The 18,332-nt window shown below is 42.0% G+C and overlaps 1 protein-coding gene across 1 annotated transcript; it reads left to right on the top strand.

The window, feature by feature from the left end:
• Positions 1-2,167: 2,167 nt before the first annotated feature.
• LOC106922289 (rap1 GTPase-activating protein 2-like) lies at positions 2,168-16,503 on the top strand. The gene is made up of 24 exons (XM_088012649.1): positions 2,168-2,229; positions 2,666-2,750; positions 3,816-3,851; positions 4,388-4,435; positions 4,924-4,956; positions 6,048-6,404; positions 6,502-6,605; positions 7,109-7,187; positions 8,096-8,149; positions 8,229-8,312; positions 9,227-9,327; positions 10,065-10,194; positions 10,742-10,897; positions 10,998-11,069; positions 11,203-11,289; positions 11,829-11,975; positions 12,115-12,219; positions 12,299-12,390; positions 13,161-13,265; positions 13,333-13,420; positions 13,757-13,808; positions 13,886-13,956; positions 15,017-15,047; positions 15,291-16,503. The coding sequence occupies exons 1-23, from the start codon at positions 2,168-2,170 to the stop codon at positions 15,026-15,028; spliced, it is 2,160 nt and encodes a 719-aa protein (XP_087868775.1). The 3' UTR covers positions 15,029-15,047; positions 15,291-16,503.
• The last annotated feature ends 1,829 nt before the right edge of the window (positions 16,504-18,332 follow it).

The raw sequence follows: 18,332 nt of genomic DNA, 5'->3' as shown, positions 1-18,332 counted from the left end.
AAATCATGATACTTTACCTTTAAAGCTGCATGGTTCTGCTGCTCTGTCGTTGGACGATGAGTCCAGCTGGAGGTGATGTGGTTCTGATGAAGGTGGATTGGTATCAATCTCCAGGCAGATCAGAGGGGTGTGTTACAGTCCGCCAGTAACCCTGTTATTTTCGGGAGGCTCTGTCTGTCAGAAGGTCGTTTGGGCTGAAATGTTTCCACTCAGATGGTTTTTCTCCTCTAAGCAGCTGCAGGTTTTCTGATCTGCTGTCAGTGTGTTGCAGCAGTCATGAAGCATCGCTGCAGGTTCCTCACAGGCGCCGTCGCTTCTCATCTGTCACATTTCTCCACTTTGGTTTAAAACTGAACTAATTCTGCTTTTAAAACCTTCCTGGAAGATCTGAGTCCATGTTCTGCTCCATCCTGTCTGCCAGTTAATCACAATATTTCCAATGTTTTATTTTTGTCTTTTCAGGCTTGATGAGTTTTACTTGAACAGACCTCCAGATTCAAAATTAATTCCCTACTTCAGTTTGATCTAAATTAGCTTATTAAGACGAGTCAAGCCCCCAATTATCTTAAAGTAGAACATCATTAGTAGGTATTAGCCCACTTCATTTCTCCAGCTGACCTTTGACCTGCCAACTGGAGTGAGAGGAAGCAGGAGGATCTCCAGGGTTAAACTTTAATGAGCATTTCTGATCTTCTCCTTGAGCTCTGCAGGAAACATTCACTAACGGAAACTAATTCATTCACCTTCAGCTGTTCAGCAACAGGATCAGGTTTCCTCTCAGCATGGAGGAAAAACATTTGCTAATGGAGCAACTGGCGCTGGCAAGAGAATCACAGCACTAGCTACTGTTAGCTTTGGAGGCTAGAGGCTAGCATGCCTAGTCTGGTCAACCACTGGACTGCCTTCTTCCACTGCTGCACATCAGCACAGATAGGCTAGCTTTAATATTTGGTAGGCTGGCATTAGCCTTGGATTGCCTAGCATTAGCCTGTCATAGGCTAGCATTAGCAATGGATAAGCTATCTTTAGTTATTCCAGCTGTTGGACCCAAACCAGACCTCGGTGTTGTTCCCCAGCTGAGATCAGGTCCAAATGCCACGGCGCCTCACTGGGTGACCTTTTCTCTCCCACCAGGGTCCGTCTGTCCCTTCCCACCTCCTGGTGACCTTTGTGTTTGCTGTGCAGAGCTGGAGCCAGTCGAACCTGCAGCCCTCGGTCAGACAGCAGGAACAACATGAACACAAACTGTTCAGCCTTAAGAGGCAGAGAGAAGGAAGTGAAACAGCAGAAGTTTCTGGAAAAGTTCAGCAGGAAGGAGGTTCTTCCTGGTTCTGATTGGGTCTAAGGTATCAGAGCTGCAGCAGTGATTAGATCAGGTCCAGATATTTGAGGATGAGACCACGGTTCTGATCTGAACAGGCACATTTATGCTAATCCGCTAGTAGCTAAATTTTTAAATGTTTAACGCATTTAGCTTTCCCTAAATGTTTCCAGATGAATTCTAAAGCGCTAATTTACTTTGTTGTTTTCTAAACTGTTCTGAGGTTTTGGTTATCGACTGTTAAGAATTCAAGTGGTATAGTAGACGTTTATGTTCATGCTCTTATTTTGAAGTTGGTGAAGTTCTGTTTCCTCTTCTCATGTTCGGTTTATTGAGCAAATGAGAAGTATACAACACATGAAGGAATGAGGTAAAACAATTAAAACCTACCTTTGTTCTGTGTGTTTTCTGACCAAAGCATAACTATGACCAATTAGGCTAAGAGTTAGCAAAACTTAACAACTATAAAACTGAAACCAAGAGTGAAAGGTCCAAAGAATCACTTCCTGTGGCCCAAACAGTACAGGAAGAAGTGCAATGACATGTTTAGTCACTTAGGGGGTGGCATGCTATGTTGTAGCACATGTGTTATTGACAGATGGTTGAAATTACCACTTTAGCATTAGCTTCTGCTAAGCTCCATGTTGGTATAGCACGTTAGCAGGGCTAATGTATATGATTAGTGCTTTAGGGTTAGCGTAGCTAGCTTTTTAGCTAGCGGTCGCCTCCATCTGGATTTGGCTGATTTTTAGTCTGTAACGCCTCCTGTTGTTCTGTCTGGGTTCTTCAAGGTTCTGTTAGGCCAGGATGAGTCATCAGTTTTCAGTTTGGTCAGAAGGTCCAAACATGAAACTTACGCTCCTCCCCAACTCCACCCTGCAGCAGAGGCTGACCTCTGACCCCCAGGGGTCAGTCCATGTGTTTCACACTGAGAGGAACTGACTCTGCATGGAGGTTATGACCTGGAGTCGGCACCAGAACCAGAACCAGCTGGGTTCGGTCTGTCGCCATGAGTCAGAGCTGTGGTAAAAACGAGTTCAGCTCTAACCATGACTCATCAGAATCCAGCCTGATCAGAGTCTGAATCATGACTCATCGCTACCAAGGTCAAGCGATGATTCACTGATGAGTCTGACGACTTGCACCTGAGACGTGATCAGACGGCGCCTCAGAGGTCAGACAGCTCCTCAGAGGTCAGAGGTCAGTCTGCTCCTCAGAGGTCAGCCTGCTCCTCAGAGGTCAGGTTGACCTTCGTCTCCAGCCAGCTCGTCATCATCCTCGGCTCCTCCCGGTTCTCTGCTGATGAAGTCGCGGCGTCTCTGATGATGGTTTCCTGTGTTGCAGTAAGCAGGACCAGCTGACCCTCCCTAATGTCCCGGTGGAGGACCGCCCCCCGTCGCCTCCCCGCACGGCGCCACCCACCATGAAGGTAACACCTGCTGCTCCCTCCAGACGCCGCTCAGGCTCAGAGTCAGTCTGCCTGTTTCTCTGTTAGATCTGTTATTCCAGATGAACCCTACAGGTCTGGTGACATCACACCTCTGATGACATCACAGGAAGCAGCTGATCAGACTCCACGCCCATCAGTATTTTCCTCTTTATTTGGATGTTTGGTTCGTATTCCTCCATTAGAGGAATAAACGCAAGGGATTCTGCTTGGATTCATAGAAACACTTGGAGCTGTTTCTATAAACAATAGACAGATTTTTACAGCCACATGTTTATATAAGCCAAATGTATACAAACCAAATCAACTTATTTTGCTGATAACCTGTAGAAATCAGTTCACAAAGGTACTATCTTTATGTTTCTGAGCAAACTGTGACATTTTAGTGTAAATTTGTTAAATTCTGCAACATTAGCCTGAAACTGTCTCAGTGCTGCCCTCTTTGGGTTGAATGGTGGCTACTGCAGTTGAATTATTGGTTACAGCAGTTCAGCTGATGTCTGATAACACAAATTACTAGATTTGTCACCAGTCACATTTTGACTAAAAGTCACTAACGTGAATTTGCTACCAGTTTGCTAACATGTAGCTAACAATTTGCTAGCATTTTGCTAAAGGTTTGCGACCAGTTTCCTCCATCCAGTATCCATCTTGGGTCAGAGGTCAAACCTAACATTGACCCTCTTGTATCACCAAAGCTTCTCAGTACCTGTTCAGATCTGTGAACAGTGACATGTCCACCATGTTGCTCATTAGCGCCACCTGGTCAGCCCATTCTTGTGCCTCTTGTGATGTCATCAGTCCAGGTCCAGTAGAATCAGCAGCTTTAATCTCATCTTGAAATCATAACGGATAAAAATCCGTCCTTCCTTCCCCTGTTTGTTCTTGTTGACAAGCAACAGAAACACAGGGCTGCAAACCCAGTTCTGTTCTGATTGGGTTCAAATGTTACTTCCTCCAGTTTCATTCCCAGTGATTCCTAAATAGTTTAAACATATCAAAGCGTTTCTGCTGACACTGAACTGGTTTATCTGTTTCTGTCTGCAGTCGGCTCATTTCTTCGACATGATGGACAAGATGGAGGTAAAACTTTAATTCGCATGGATTCCTCTGACGGTTCTGTTAAATGAGCCGAGATGCAGGCAGGATGAGGAGACTTTATGAAACATCAGAAATTATCTGCAGAAGAAGAAATGAGAGAAAAAAAACTGAAGTTAGGAGGAAGTGGAGCCTTTAAGTTTTGTTTGTTGACTAAAGGAGATCTGATGGGAGGAGGCAGCATCATGCTGTGGGATCATCGGATCAGCAGCAATCATAGATCAATATCTCCAGGATCAATCTAGCATTTTTCATCAAAACAATAAAACAAATTAAAGGCCAGGTGAGGAAGAGGAGGGCAGAGATGCTGCACAGCAGAGAGACGGAGGAGCGGAGAGCGACTTGGTCCAGTTGGACAGCGAGAGACGGAAAACCAGACGAGTCTTCTGGACAAACAACAGATGTCTCACTCGGACTGAAATACAGAGTTCTGCTGGGTTTTGGTTCCGACTCTGAATAAAATGTTTTTATTGGCTCATCAGAATAATTTCGTCCTGTTTTCTCTCCCAACTGCGGAGCAGCAAGTACCAGAAGCTGCTGAGATGAAGACAATCCCTCTGAGACAGAAGGCACGTCCGTCCACCTACCTGTCCATCCATCTGTCCTCATGTCCGTCCTGATTGCTGTCCTCACGTCTGTCCTGATTCTTGTCCTCATACCTGTCCTCACGTCCCTCCATCCATCCGTCCATCCATCTGTCCTCACGTCCGTCCAGCTCATGTCCCACGTTTTTTTCCATGTTGATGTAAAACCACGAGCGTCTGATCAGCAGGAAGTCTCTGTTCCTGACAGGAAGTCACTCCAATCTTCACCTTCACCATCATCACCTTCTTCATCATCATCATCATCAATCATCATCATCCTCGGCAACCCAAGTTGCATGTCCTCTCTGTTGCTGTGGATTTGTTGCTTCCTTCAGTTTAACATCTAATCGTCTTTGGTTTAGTAAAAGTGAACCTGTGGATCCAGTCAGACGTTTACAGGAAGTGAAACTGAAGCTGTGATGTTGCAGATGTGATGTCGGCCATGTTTGAAACCTCCTCTGTCTCTGTTTCAGGACGATTACATTCCTTATCCCAGGATCGAAGAGGTGAGACTCAAACGTCTCTGTCCTCCAGTCCAGAGGTTGTGAGTTTGATTCCTGCCAGCAGTTTGAGGCAGCCGGGATGGTTCCACCCATTTTATTAATATTCTGATGGTTTCCAAAAATATCTGGGCTGAATTTTTTCTATCAAAGCTAAAATTACAGTTTGGACGCATTTTGTTATTATGGCTGTAAAATGTGAGATTTGGTTCATTTTCCCAGGAGAGGTTAAACTTTACTGTCCAACATTTTAGCTGATTCAGCTGTTTAAATGAAGAAAATGACAAAAACTGACTTTATTTTAAGATTTTATGAAAAAAAAATCATGAAGTTGTGATTTGGTATTTCAAATGTTCACAATATTTACCATTTATTTATGAGTCTAGGAATCTGAGTGTACAAAACATAACTATTATCCCAAATAACAAGACAAAGATAAACAGATTGATATTGCACATGAACTATTGATTTCAATTGTGAATCTTTCACATGTGCTAAAAAACTATGCAAAAGATAACTACATAAAAAAAATTATGCCACATAGAAAACAAACATGTCAAATCGCATATTAATATTTATATAAGGCATATTAGGGTCATTGTAGATGGGAAAGAAAGGAGGACATTTCCACAAAAAAATGAAATTTCCTTGAAAAAAGCTAAAATTTTTGAGCTTCAAAAGAATTTTGCTAGAAAAACTCAGAAATTTATTACATTTATGTCAGAATTCTTCTACTTTTAATATTTTTCTAGGAAATGTTCGACTTCTCAAACTTAGCAATGTCCTATTTTGTTCTACAAAGTTTCTGATATTAATCTCAAAATTTCTGAGGTTTTTGTTGGAAATTTACTCCAGTTTTTTCGTTCCACTCTGACTCTAACATGCCGTCGTATATTTCATCTGAACTTTTGAACTTACACTTGAAATATCATAAAAACAGTTAAAAAGTAAAAAAGTTTATTCTCAACATTCAAAATATAAAACTGTAACATGACAACAATGCTGTAGTAATAACAGTAGAGCCGTTGCCATGACTACGCAGCAGCAGGTAGCTCAGCATTTCCTCCAGGTGTGACAGAAACATGTCGACTCTGCAGGTGTTGGAGAGGGGGCCGCCGTACCCGCAGGTCATCCTGCCGCAGTTTGGAGGCTATTGGATAGAAGATGCAGAGGCTCTGCCCTCTTCCAAGGCCCCGCCTTCAGAGGCTCCGCCCCCTTTTGAGACCCTGCCTTCAGAGGCTCCGCCCCCATCCGAGGCCCCACCTCCAGAGGCCCCTCCTCCTGATGCTCCACCCATTGAGGCCCCACCCCCTTCCTCTCTGCAGTGCAGCGGTGCGGAGGTGGAGGACGGAGGAATAAGGGAGGCAGAAGGTTCTACCCCAGGGGATTATGGGTATCACCTGGAGGAGATCAACGAGGCAGCACGCGCATACAGGAAGCACTTCCTGGGCAGGGTGAGCTGTGATATCTTATGAATTAAATCTGTGTTAAAACATTTTGTGGTTTGCAGCAGTTTCAGTTTTTGGTCTCCAACGTCTTCCTGCCTTTCAGGAACATCTGAACTTCTTCTGCTCAGTCAGCAGTTTGGGAAACCTGCTGCTGTCTGTGAGACACGAGGAGGAGAAGGAACACGAATACCTGCACGTCATCATCAGGTAAACACAGGAACCGGGTCGGGTCAGAGCTCAAAGAGGGGCTTGGACCCTCTGGGAACCGCTTGTAACTACTGGTGGGCATTTATTATGTCATTTATCATGATAAATGTTTTATCATGATAAGAATTTTGATTTATCGTTGTGACAATAAATTCCAACTAATGATGTTTAACTGTCATTATTGTCAGGTTTGATAGTTTTTCTATTTTCTCTGCAGTTTGTCCAATAAAAGTCTCAATAAATACCAATAAATATGACTTAATGCAGTTACTGTCTGCAGTTTAGTGAAACAAATTACACTTCATCATGTGACTGGTGCCCTAAAGAAAGAAGCAGGAATGTTTTTCAAGAGCACTATTTGTGTTTGTGGAGCTACAGTTGCTACAGTGTTATAGTCACCTAAAACGATGGACACTCTCCTAACTGCTTTGGGTCTAGTTAAAGTTTTAAAAGCAGCAGTGTTGTTCCTCTGGATCCAGGTTTGTTTCTTGTGTTTGCTTCAGGTCTCGTCTGAAAAGCGTCTACCACAGATTATCTCTGGCGGAGCTGCCAGACATCCCCAGCGTTCCGGAGCTGGCCAAGGTGTCCACCCACCTCACTTCCTGTTCTCCTCTAAACAACTTCCTGTTTCTGTGGTTAAAAAGAAAACTGTTTGAATCAATCAATCAATCAAATTGTATTTGTATAGTATATTTCAGTAACAAGGCATTTCTAAGTGCTTTTACATCAAAAAAACACAAAGTCTCTCTCAAACTCTCAAATATTAAGAGCTGCTCTAGAAATCACAGCTCTGCATTGAAGACTAACTAAAGACAGATAATTCAGTTAAAGGGCCGGTAGCATGTAAAATTCATATTTTAATGTTTTTCCCTCATTAAATCAAACCTGCACTGTTGCTTTGATTCTTTTATGTTTAAGAAATCCTTTAATCTCCATGGCAACCATTCAGATGTTAAAACGTCTGGGTGGACCTAGCCCCGCCTTCAATATGCAGCTCCGCCCCACTCAGCTCCTTCAGACTAGCCAGCAGCAATTAGCAAACATCTGGTGAGCTCATTATAGGAGCTACTGCACAGAGCAAGGTTGGTAAAAACATTAAAGGGTTAACAGAGGAGCCATGTTGGGATGACTTCCTGGAGGCGGAGCTTCAGAAAGAGCAGGAATTTTTAAAGAAGCAGAGGCCCAATTTGAAGGTGTCATATTAGGAAGTCAAGTTTGTTTAAATCATACTTGATATATAGCATTTTTATAACAACTGAAGTTAACATATTTAGTTGATTTTGCTATAAAATGACAGTAAGACACATAAAACTGCCTCATTTTGTTTTCTTTGACAGAAATGTAGAAGATGAATATCTCGTTATGATCCAGGTTCATTTGATTTGAGACATTTCTGAGGCTAACAGACATTCTGCAAGACGCATTTCACACTGACCTGTGGGAGTTTATTGCTGATGAAAGTTTAACAGTGTGACCTGTTTGTCCTGAAGCTTGTGTGTGACGAAGCGGCCTCCCTGCGGTTCAGTCCGGTCCTCTACCCCAAGGTGAGCTCGTTCTCCTCGTTCTCCTCTCAGTTCCTGCTGCTGAGACTTGTCCAGCTGACGCTGTCCTCTCCACCTGCAGGCGTCTCAGCTCATCGTCAACTATGACGAACACGAAGTCAACAACACCTTCAAGTTCGGCGTCGTCTACCAGCGCTTTGGGCAGGTCAGAACCGGCCATGCTGCTGATCTCATTAACGCCAAAATAACTGGAAAAAATACTATCTGACTCTGAATATTAACCAAACTCTAGATTCAATATTTATTAACTGAAAAAACAAATTATATCAGATCATTTATAGGATTAAGTTTATGTAGCTCATTTATGAATCTCCATGCAGAAATATTTTCATCCCACAGTTTGTGTGTTTATCCACCCAGACACCAGTCGGCGCTACAGATATAGAGACTCAAATGAATTCTGTTTGAACAAAATTACTTTGTTTTTTTACTGTGTTCAGGTTTGTCGCTCACAATAGTCATGTTTTTAATTTCCAAACTGAAAACAATGTGTGAGGAAACAGGAAGTAATAAAAGCATCAGGGAGTGAAAATGTACCAAAAATTATGATTTTACATTTAATGCCACACTGTAGCAACATTACGCAAAGTTTATTTTATCACACAGTTAAAGGGATCAACAAAGTATTTTATTTGAATTTTATCTCTATTCTATTTTATTTTAATTTAATGTATTTTATTTATTTTTGTTATATTTTATTTGTGTTTTCTTTGCTTAAAATAAAGTATTATTTGTTTTTTTATATTATTTAATTATTTTAATCTTATTTTATATGTTATGTTTTTGTATTACTATTTTATTTGTGATTTATTGTTACAAAATGAAATACTGTATTTGTCTCTTTGTGGTTTATCATGAGAAATGTAGAAGTTATTATCTGAAAATTGAAAAATAAAACAATTTTGTAGGTTTTTCTGCCTCCTGAGGAAACATTTGACTCATAACCTCTAGTTGAGCCTGAGGTGATGTGTGAATGGCTGTGACAGCAGAGGTGACCTGTGATTGGTTGAGGCAGCAGAGGTGATCTGTGATTGGCTGTGACGGCTGTTACCTGTGCAGGTGTCAGAGGAGGAACTGTTCACCAACAACCAGGAGTCTCCGGCTTTCTCCGAGTTCTTGCAGCTGCTGGGAGAAACGGTGGAGCTGCAGGACTTTAAGGGGTGAGCAGCGCCACAAGCTGAACCATGGACAACACAAACCGTGGAGTTTCTGTTCAGGGCAGCAAAATCTGATCTCGGGTCAGCGCAGAGTAACAATAACAAAGTTAGTCGAGTAAAGATAAAGAGAAACCATCCAGGAAATTAGTCAGGTGAGAGAAAAACTACAAATCAACAAATTATTTAATTTTTAGAGATGACATCATCGGACAGATAAAATATACAGTTATATGGAAATGTTGGTATTCATAATTCACATAAATAATTCACATAAATAATTACTTTCAATATAAAGATTGTTAAACTTTGTCATAAACTGCAGGTGTGTTTGTGTGTTTGGTGATTTTTTTGGTTAAAACAAGTTTGTTCTTCAACTAGTACACGGAAATTTGACTCAAGTCAGAGTAGAAATACTTTATATTAAAGCTACTTGAGTAAAACTAGTTACTGGCCAACTGTTGGTTTTTAAAACCAACTCAATATTAAACATTTATTAGAAATAATTTGATTATTTGGGATTAAAATGGATTAATAGGAATCTAAACTTTCATATTTGTCGTAATTTTTATCAAAATGAAACTTTTTCATTTTTACCACAAACTGAAAACCATCAGTTTCTGGATTTTAGCTTCAGGAATAAAAACTAAAACTTAACGATGTCATGTTGTGTTCACCAGCTGATCCTTTTGGACTTGGTAGAACCAAGCCGGTCCAGTCAGCTCTTGCCCTCCTGTCTGCAGGTTCCGGGGCGGGCTGGACGTGTCCCACGGCCAGACAGGGTCCCACTCTGTCTACACCATCTACAGAGGTCAAGAGGTCATGTTCCACGTCTCCACCAAGCTGCCGTTCACTGAAGGAGACGCGCAGCAGGTAGAACGGAAAACTGCCGCGAATCCAGGAAAACTCAGGAAATAAAAACAACAGGAAGCATGATAGGAACATGGATCTCTGTGATTCCATTTGGTTCTGATTGGTTCTGTTGGTTCTGGTTGGTTCTGTTTATTCAGGTAAGGTTGTTGGGTTTAATCTTAGAGTTTCTATCAGATTCATTCTTTTTGTTAATCAAAGTAAAACTAAAACTATATTTTTACAGAAACTAAAAATAAATCTTTTAGTTGCTGTCATCTCAGAGTAGAGAAACTGTTATTCTTTCTGCTGATCAATAATTAAAGGTATTGATCAGCAGAGCTATGGTTATTGCCCGAGTGCTTTTGATATAGGCAGTTGCCCAGGGCGGCATGAGAAGAGGGAGGCTGAATGGTTCAATCATAAAACTGAACTTTTAAAGTTTATTTTCATGGGACATAAAAACACCTGAAAATGGACCCAGATTCCTCAGTTTAACTCGGTGTTTTCAAGACTGCACTTCCCCCTGTTGGTCACTAACACCTTGCCCGTGTCACTTTCTGTCGCTCAGCTGCAGAGGAAACGCCACATAGGAAATGACATCGTGGCGGTGGTGTTCCAGGAAGAGGCCACGCCCTTCGTCCCCGACATGATCGCCTCTAACTTCCTGCACGCCTTCATCCTGGTGCAGGCAGAGGAGACGCACTCGGACAGTGCCACCTACAGGGTAGGAGGTCTCACTGAACCCAACTACCAACCCAACCGAAGTCCATCTGGGTTGAGGAGAACCGGACCAGAACTGAACCTGCTTCTCCAACTTCTGGCAGGTTTCCGTCACAGCGCGAGAAGACGTCCCGCCATTTGGACCGCCGCTGCCAAACCCGGCCGTCTTCAGGAAGGTGAGCTAGGAATCCAGTCAGAACCGGGTCGAGTTCTTACATCGAACTGGGTTACATTCTAATGTCTAGACCGAACCGGGTCGAGTTTTAACGCACGAACCGAACCGGTCTGATCTGTGTTTTTCTTCTCCAGGGTCCGGAGTTCAGGCAGTTCCTCCTCACCAAGCTCATCAACGCGGAGCTGGCCTCCTACAAGAGTGAACGCTTTGCCCGGCTGGAGGTAACCAGCAGGGGGAGCCATCTCCCCCAGCCTGCTGGACAGTATGGACAGGGTTCAGACTCTTAACTGGGGTCTTATGGAGCTAAAATAGGGCCATAAAGTTTGTTCAGAATTTTTTTCAACTAAAAAAGTTTTGAAGCTGAAAGAAAATAACTTTTTTTTAAGGCTCAAATCTTTTTTTCAGTTTTTTTTTTTTGTTTAAAATTGATTTTCACTGTGAAATAGTTTGTTGTTTGTTTGTGTCAAAATATGTTTTTTATTTCAGTTTTAACCATTTTTTGTTTCAAAAATGTTTTTCAACTGAAATGATTTTTCATGTTCTAACATTTTGGCCTTAGTTTAAATCTGCTTTCCCTTTGTTGAATCATCTTTCCTCTTTTTCTGCTGCTGAATGAAAAAGTTTCCTGATCCAAACACAGTTTGTTGTGTCTGAATCATTTCGCAGCGTTTTGGGATTAAATCGTGATTTTCCCGGTGCATCTGCCAGCAGTCGGGTTTCTCTGGAGTGAATTGGTTCGTTTTATTTCTCTCCTGCTCAGGAGCGGACCCGCTCCGCCCTGCTGGACGGCCTGCTGGACGAGCTGCACAGACGCTCCCAGTGCATGCTGGGATTGGGCTCGGGGATGGAGGAAGAGGGCCGGGGTGAGAATGGCCACGCCCACGGAGGACTGCTGGAGTCCATCAAGGTCAGTCTGAAGGTCACTTCAGCTTTACTCTCACAAACATCCCAGTTTGATCGTCTGACTCTTTGTTGGAAACCAGTTCAGGAGTTTAATGTTTAGCTGGTCAAAATCTTATTTAAATATTTCTGCTGTTTCATTTCAGAGAGCGATGAAGGGGCGGAGCGTATCCATGGAAACCATGTCGCGTGGTGGGGCAGGGCTACCCACCAGTCTGAGTGGGGGCGGTCTGGCCCACCTGAGCATTGAGGTGAGCAGAAATGGTCCAACGCTCCGGTTCCACTTAAGAGCTGTTAGCAGCTGGATTATTTTTGTGTTTCTGTTGCCAGGGCAACGTGAAGTCTCCGGTGAAGCGGCGGTCAGGCCTGTTCCCCCGCCTGCTGAGTGTCGACAGCCAGACAGACAAACACAGCCACAGGAGGTAACCACGACAATGACCTTTCTGATGACCTGACAGAAGTCTAATAAATGTTGTGAAAAACTGAGAGTTTTTTTTTATTATTATTATTTAACACAGTTTGGTCAGAAAAGTGTCACATCATCTGCAAAGCAAGTGATTTTATAGAACCTGACATCTGAGACACAGAACAAATGAAAACAGGGCCTAGAACAGAACCCTGAGCTGCTAATCCGCTAACACGCTAATAGCAGAACTAGCTTTCTGTTTAGCGCTTCTTTTAAAAATCATTTAGCACACTTAGCTTCCCCTAAATTAATTTTTCCAGGAAATTCTAAATGGTTAATTGACTCTTACTTTTTATACTTTCAAATTCATGCTCTTATTTTTAAATTATTGAAGAATGTTCACACTGCAGTTCCATTTCCTCTCCTCACATTCTTTTTTCCATAAAACGTTAACTTCAACGAAATACTGTGTTGACATAGCACCATAGCATTTTCTTCTACTGATGTAGTCCATTAGCTTCCGCTGAATACCATGTTGATTTAGCAACTTAGCGTTAGCTTCAACGAAGCACTTTAGCATTAGACACTATTTATGATTAGTGCTTTAGGATTAGAGCTACTGTTTTAGCTAGTGATGCTCACTTGTGGCCCAGAGGAACTCCATGTTTATATTTGAGGCTAACTCTAGTTTTTCTGTTGTTTCCCATCTCAGCTGTTAGCAGATATCCTTAGCATGAAGCTACCGGCTCAGTTGTTCTTCTGGTTAAACTCTGTTTGCTGTGTCAGCTTCCTCAGTGAGCAGCGCAGCTTCGACTGTTCCCACCCCATGCTGGAGGTGAGGTCTGAGCTGCCGTCCAATCCCAGCTCTCCAGAGGCAGGACAACGGGACAGGTGAGCTTTAATCTGTCTTTTTGTTTTTAATCTGAGCAAAGCAGCAGCAACGTTTCTGTGTTTTCAGGATTCATCCGAAGAAGGAGAGCAGTAAGATTTCCAGATCCACATCCAGCACCTGCAGCTTCAGCATTCCCTCTGACGACGCTCACCTGGTGAGACTAATCAGTAACCTTCAGCTGATTGGTTGTAGCTGTAGTACAGCCTGGCCTGGTCGGAGTGGAGAACAGAAGCTGTTCTCCCAGGAAAACCTTGTAGAGGTTCTGAATCTGTTTTTACGACCAAACTGGATGGGATCTGACTCACCATGTGGTCATATTTGGGTCCAGCCATAGTTAGCCTCCATGGCTGTGTCCTCAGGTTGGTGTGAAAAGAAAGTTCAGAGGTCATTTGTGTTCTGATGAGGATTCAGAATCAGGAATAGTCTTGAATTTTCCTGCTGTGGATCTGATCTCATTCTGAAACTTCCTGATCTTCTCCGTCTGTATCAGACTGCGCCGTCGGAGGTTTCCTGTCCACTGATCGTCTGCCGCAGCCCCACAGGTTCAGTGCATCCACCTTCATCACGTATGGATTCCTGCGCCTCGCCTCACTGACCCCCGTTCATTTTCCTCTTTCAGAACTGAAAAACAAAAACTCTCCCAGATCCAACCTGAAGTTTCGCTTCGATAAGCTGACTCACTCTGCTGCTGTACGTCGGTTTGTCTGAGCCAACCCTTCCTGTGGTCCAGGCTCGTAATCCGCTGGTGGTCCTGATAGCGTTCCATGCTTTCTGAAGGTTTTTCTGAGTTTCATCTTTAGACTTTGACCGATTCGCCTCCCAGCTTCAGATCTGCTGCTGATCCATCTTTTCCCCCAACCCTCATAGAAGCTCCTGAGCAGTAAACCGTGACGGATCGAGATCCTGGATAGAAGCAGTCAAAATGACTGCTGGGGTGGTCCATCTGGTCCCTTTGCTGGGTTTGTTGGGAGGATTTATCAAGTCTGACTCTAGCCGGTTAAAGTCTGGTTTGGTTTTAGCCAAGTTGGGTCGCTCTCCATTGGCTGTGGGTTCTTCACTATGTGGGTGTGGATGTTGGAATGTGGCCAGGCGGTCAACGTGCCGTTGATGTCGTTGAGCTGATGTACCTTAGGGCGGCCAGTGTCTCTGAAATCTCTCGCTATATTAGTTTGTTATGGGTTGCCCAGTCCAGTTGACGTTGTCTTTTCTCTGCCACAAATGAAAAACATTTTGAACGTGTTGGGCCAATCAATGAATCTGTCTGCTGCCAATCAAATCGCTTGGGTGCAGCGCCTTGCACCTTCCTGAGGTCATTACTAAAAACAACTGTAAATGGAGATGAAGAACTGCTTAGATCTGTTTGAGAAGGGGCTTAAAAAACTCCTGAACTCTTCTTGAGATAAGTCAGACAGAAAATATGATTTTTATCTCCAGCAAGGAGATTCCTACAGAGTCGTCATCTTAAGACCTTTCTTAGAGTGGATGATCTGCTGAGGAATAATGGACCTTTCAGGTCCTGAACCTGGTCTTGGATTGGGTAGATGATGACTCTTATTCTCCTGTCCTGAAACTTTCCCAGACCTTTCTAGTTGAAGGTGACTGGACTGGACTGGTGAGGGAAGTCTACAGAAAGCCTGGAGACATTCAGATCCAGACCAGCTAAACGGGAAAACTGGATCACAGGAAGGAAAACAGGAAGAGAACTCTGAACAATCTGAAACTCCTCTGATTTCTCTCTCTTCTCTATCAGCAGGGAAACTGAACTCAGGAGGTTGTGAGAGGTACGTACAATTCTCAGAGCCGCTTCAGGTTAGATGTTTAACTTCCTACCATAGAAATACTGAGTCTGGACTCGGAAAGCTGCAGGCTAACTCCATGTTAGCTCCTGGTCAGCCACAGGCTAGCTGCAGGTTAGCTCCAGGATAGCTGCAGGTTAGCTCCAGGATAGCTGTCCTCCTCCTGGCTGCAGGTCTCCAGGTGTTTCATGAGGAGAACTTCATCTGGATCTCCTGTCTGTTCTCCAGAGAAACCACATGGAGATGCTGCCTTCACAACACCAGAACCAGGAGGATGGACTGAACCGGACCAAACCACATCACAAACGCCTTCCTGGTTCCTGAGGCGCGCTGGATCTACCTGATGTCACTGAAACCCGTGGAGCCACCATGGAAACCCGGTTCCAACTACAGACAACTTCTGTTGTTTTAACCAATGAACACTTTGTCGTTTTTTTGTTTTCCTTGTTTCCTTACGGATGAAGACAGGAGTCATGGACCGTTTTCCTTTTCAGGGAATGTTAAAGGAGTTTTCCTCATAGATCAGTGAAATGGTTCCGACTCGTTCGGAGATCGGGTCCAGCTCTGTCCTTAAAGCTGGTTGACCTTCTCCACCCTCCTTTTCCTCACTATTAGAAAACTAAGCTACGGTTGCTAACTAAGTTTACCGTGGACCTATTTATTTAGCTTCCTAACTCAGTATTTCAGCTAAATATTTCATTTGGAGTTAAATATTTAGTTTTGTCTGAAAGGTTTTTGCTGAAACACCTGCCGCTGTGTGACTGGTGCTTCGTGGCAATGTTCTGATCCAGAGGGTCAGAGAAGAGGTCAGAAACCAGCCCAGCCCTCCCTGCAGTGAGACTTTCTGGACGTTTTCTTTGTTCCTACAACCAGACCCGGACTGAATGTTTGGTGTGACGTCAGTGTGAGTCGTTGTTCTCTGACTGGAAACCAGAAGATAAAAACCACAGATTGTCTCTGTTCATCAACGTGTCGTTTTCTGTCTGCTCACCATCAGGAAATGTGAAAAATCCGTGACAGCAGGTTTTCTTTCAGACATTCCAGTTCTCTTGACCCTGAATGCACCGTGTTGAGTTTAAGGTCCCATCAGAAATCAGTGGCTTCTCTTCATGTCTCTTAGTGGATGTTTGCTTCTGAATCTGATGATAACTTCACTGCCGTTTGAGTCAAGATCACTGACATCCCTCAGCTCTCTGGTTGTTGTGCTCTGTATGAAGATTCAAAATATCCCGTTAAAAACTAAAATCAGTATTTGCACTAAAGCTGTTTCCTCGTTGTTTCAAGTCTTGTTCCAAGTTTTTAAACAAAACTCAAAGTTTTATTTTGTCAGGGACCAACTGATGCTGCAGAAACACAATGATGTCAGTCAGCTGTATGTTTCATCTTGAAGGACAACTGTGACATGAGAACCTGGAGCTATAAAGTTTCTGAATCGTTTGCACTTTGAGCGTTTTTGACTTGTTTTGTGTGATTTTTCCAGCAGCTTTCTGGTTTTTAAAGTTTGAATCTCTCCCAGTAATGTTTGTGTGTTTGGAGTCAGAGGTTGTATGCTGCTCTAAAGACATCATCACTTCTTATTTAAAGCTCAATTTTACTGGATCAGATAAACTTCTTAGTTAATTGACCAAAGTTCTCTGAGATGTCTGGTTGTAAATCAAAGCTAAAGGACAGAAAGGGTCCAATTCATTAAAAAGCTTCAGTTTTTATATTCATCTGGAGCTATTTCTGCACATTAACAGTGAAGAGATTACTTTTTTTTCAGTAATTTATCCCAAATAGAGCCAATATAAAGTAGCAAAGATGGGACCAAGAACACAACCCTGTGGGATGCCACAGGATCTCATCCTAACAGACAGGAAACACCTGCCAGGCGGTTAACCCTCCTGGGTTTCTCAACATTTCTTGTCTTTATGCAGATTTATTTATTTTATTTTATTTTTACTTTTTGTGTGTTTTGGTATAACAAAACACACAAAATGAGTGAAAAACTACTCATTTTTCAGTAGTTTGTCTTTCAAATTTCCATAAAGTCTTTAAGCTAACAAGATGCTTTCTGCATTTTTATGTAATTAACTCCCATTTCAAAAATCATTTTTAGATTACACTCCTACACCACTTTGATATTTTCTTCACTGATGTTGATAAATCTTCAAAATTATTTTATTAATTTGCATATACTGAATTTTTCAAAGGCAGACTTCTGATAAATAAAAAACTAAAATGAACTCAGAATATGTTACAGTTACAGTTTTTTTGTTTTAAAGAGAGATGTTTTTCCCCTAAAACTGGGATTAAAGAGATTAAAATGTAGGGAACATTAAGATTTACTGGTTATCATAAATGAATGATGAGGACTGAAGTTTAAAATTCATTAAAATAAAATGTAAACTAATGTTTTTGCAGCAATTTTTAAATAAGCATTGTTTTGTGTCCATGAACCACAGAAGGTTACAGAACAAATCACACAATAAATCAAATATTTATTTCCATTGTTGATGAAATGAAAAAGAATTTTACTGAAAATTTCTCTTCAGTTATTTTTTTCTGTTTTTGAATTGAGTTTGTTTTTCATATTCTAAAGTCTTAACAGGTGTTTTCATAGAAAAAAACTGCAGTAAAATCGAATTTCTGACATTTCAGTACGGATTTCTGAAATTGAATTTCAGAAACGTCAGAAATTTTATCATTAATATTACTATCACTATTGTAGATGTTTTGATTTTTATGCTTGTTTCTGTATTTATCAAAAATAATTTCCTAGAGAACAAAAAAGCCATGGGAATAGAAATTATTTTCACAGGTGTTTACAAAAAATGCAATGAACATTCAAGTTAAAATCGGTAGGTCTAACAGCAGCCAATCAGAGTGGAAAAAAATATTCTTATTTTGTGCCATTTTCTAGTTGTTAAATATTGCACAAAATGATCAGATAAAAGATGAACAACATGCCAGTTTAAACATTGAACTATTTGCAAACCAACTGAGCTCTGCAACATTAAAACATGGATAGAACTGTAACTACATTAATCATAGCTTTTCTTCTCTTCAGTGTTTGTCAATTTCTGGTGGTGCAGCTCTGTGCTGCCTTCAGGAGAATGGGACATCAGAGTATCATCTATAAAACTTCACCCACATGGTATTTATTGTGCAAACCAGAGCTTTAAGTGGAAAAACAAAAGTTCATTTTAATGCCATACATATATGAGACAGAAACATGGATTATATCTTTATATAGACCTGTCTATTGATTATAGATTAATAGTTTTACTG

Source organism: Poecilia mexicana, unplaced genomic scaffold (assembly GCF_051168715.1).
Source record: "Poecilia mexicana isolate PSO_F unplaced genomic scaffold, ASM5116871v1 scaffold_14, whole genome shotgun sequence".
Taxonomy (NCBI): domain Eukaryota; kingdom Metazoa; phylum Chordata; class Actinopteri; order Cyprinodontiformes; family Poeciliidae; genus Poecilia; species Poecilia mexicana.
Note: the sequence above shows the minus strand (reverse complement) of the source record. Positions and strands in the feature narration are given on the sequence as shown.

What these genes read in the sequence shown, in the direction of transcription:
- LOC106922289 (XM_088012649.1), top strand. Translation starts at nt 2,168, where the DNA reads ATGAAACTTACGCTCCTCCCCAACTCCACCCTGCAGCAGAGGCTGACC. An exon ending in CTGACCTCTGACCCCCAGGG is followed by an intron (nt 2,230 to 2,665) that starts GTCAGTCCATGT and finishes CCTGTGTTGCAG; the next exon opens with TAAGCAGGACCAGCTGACCC. An exon ending in GGAAGCACTTCCTGGGCAGG is followed by an intron (nt 6,405 to 6,501) that starts GTGAGCTGTGAT and finishes CCTGCCTTTCAG; the next exon opens with GAACATCTGAACTTCTTCTG.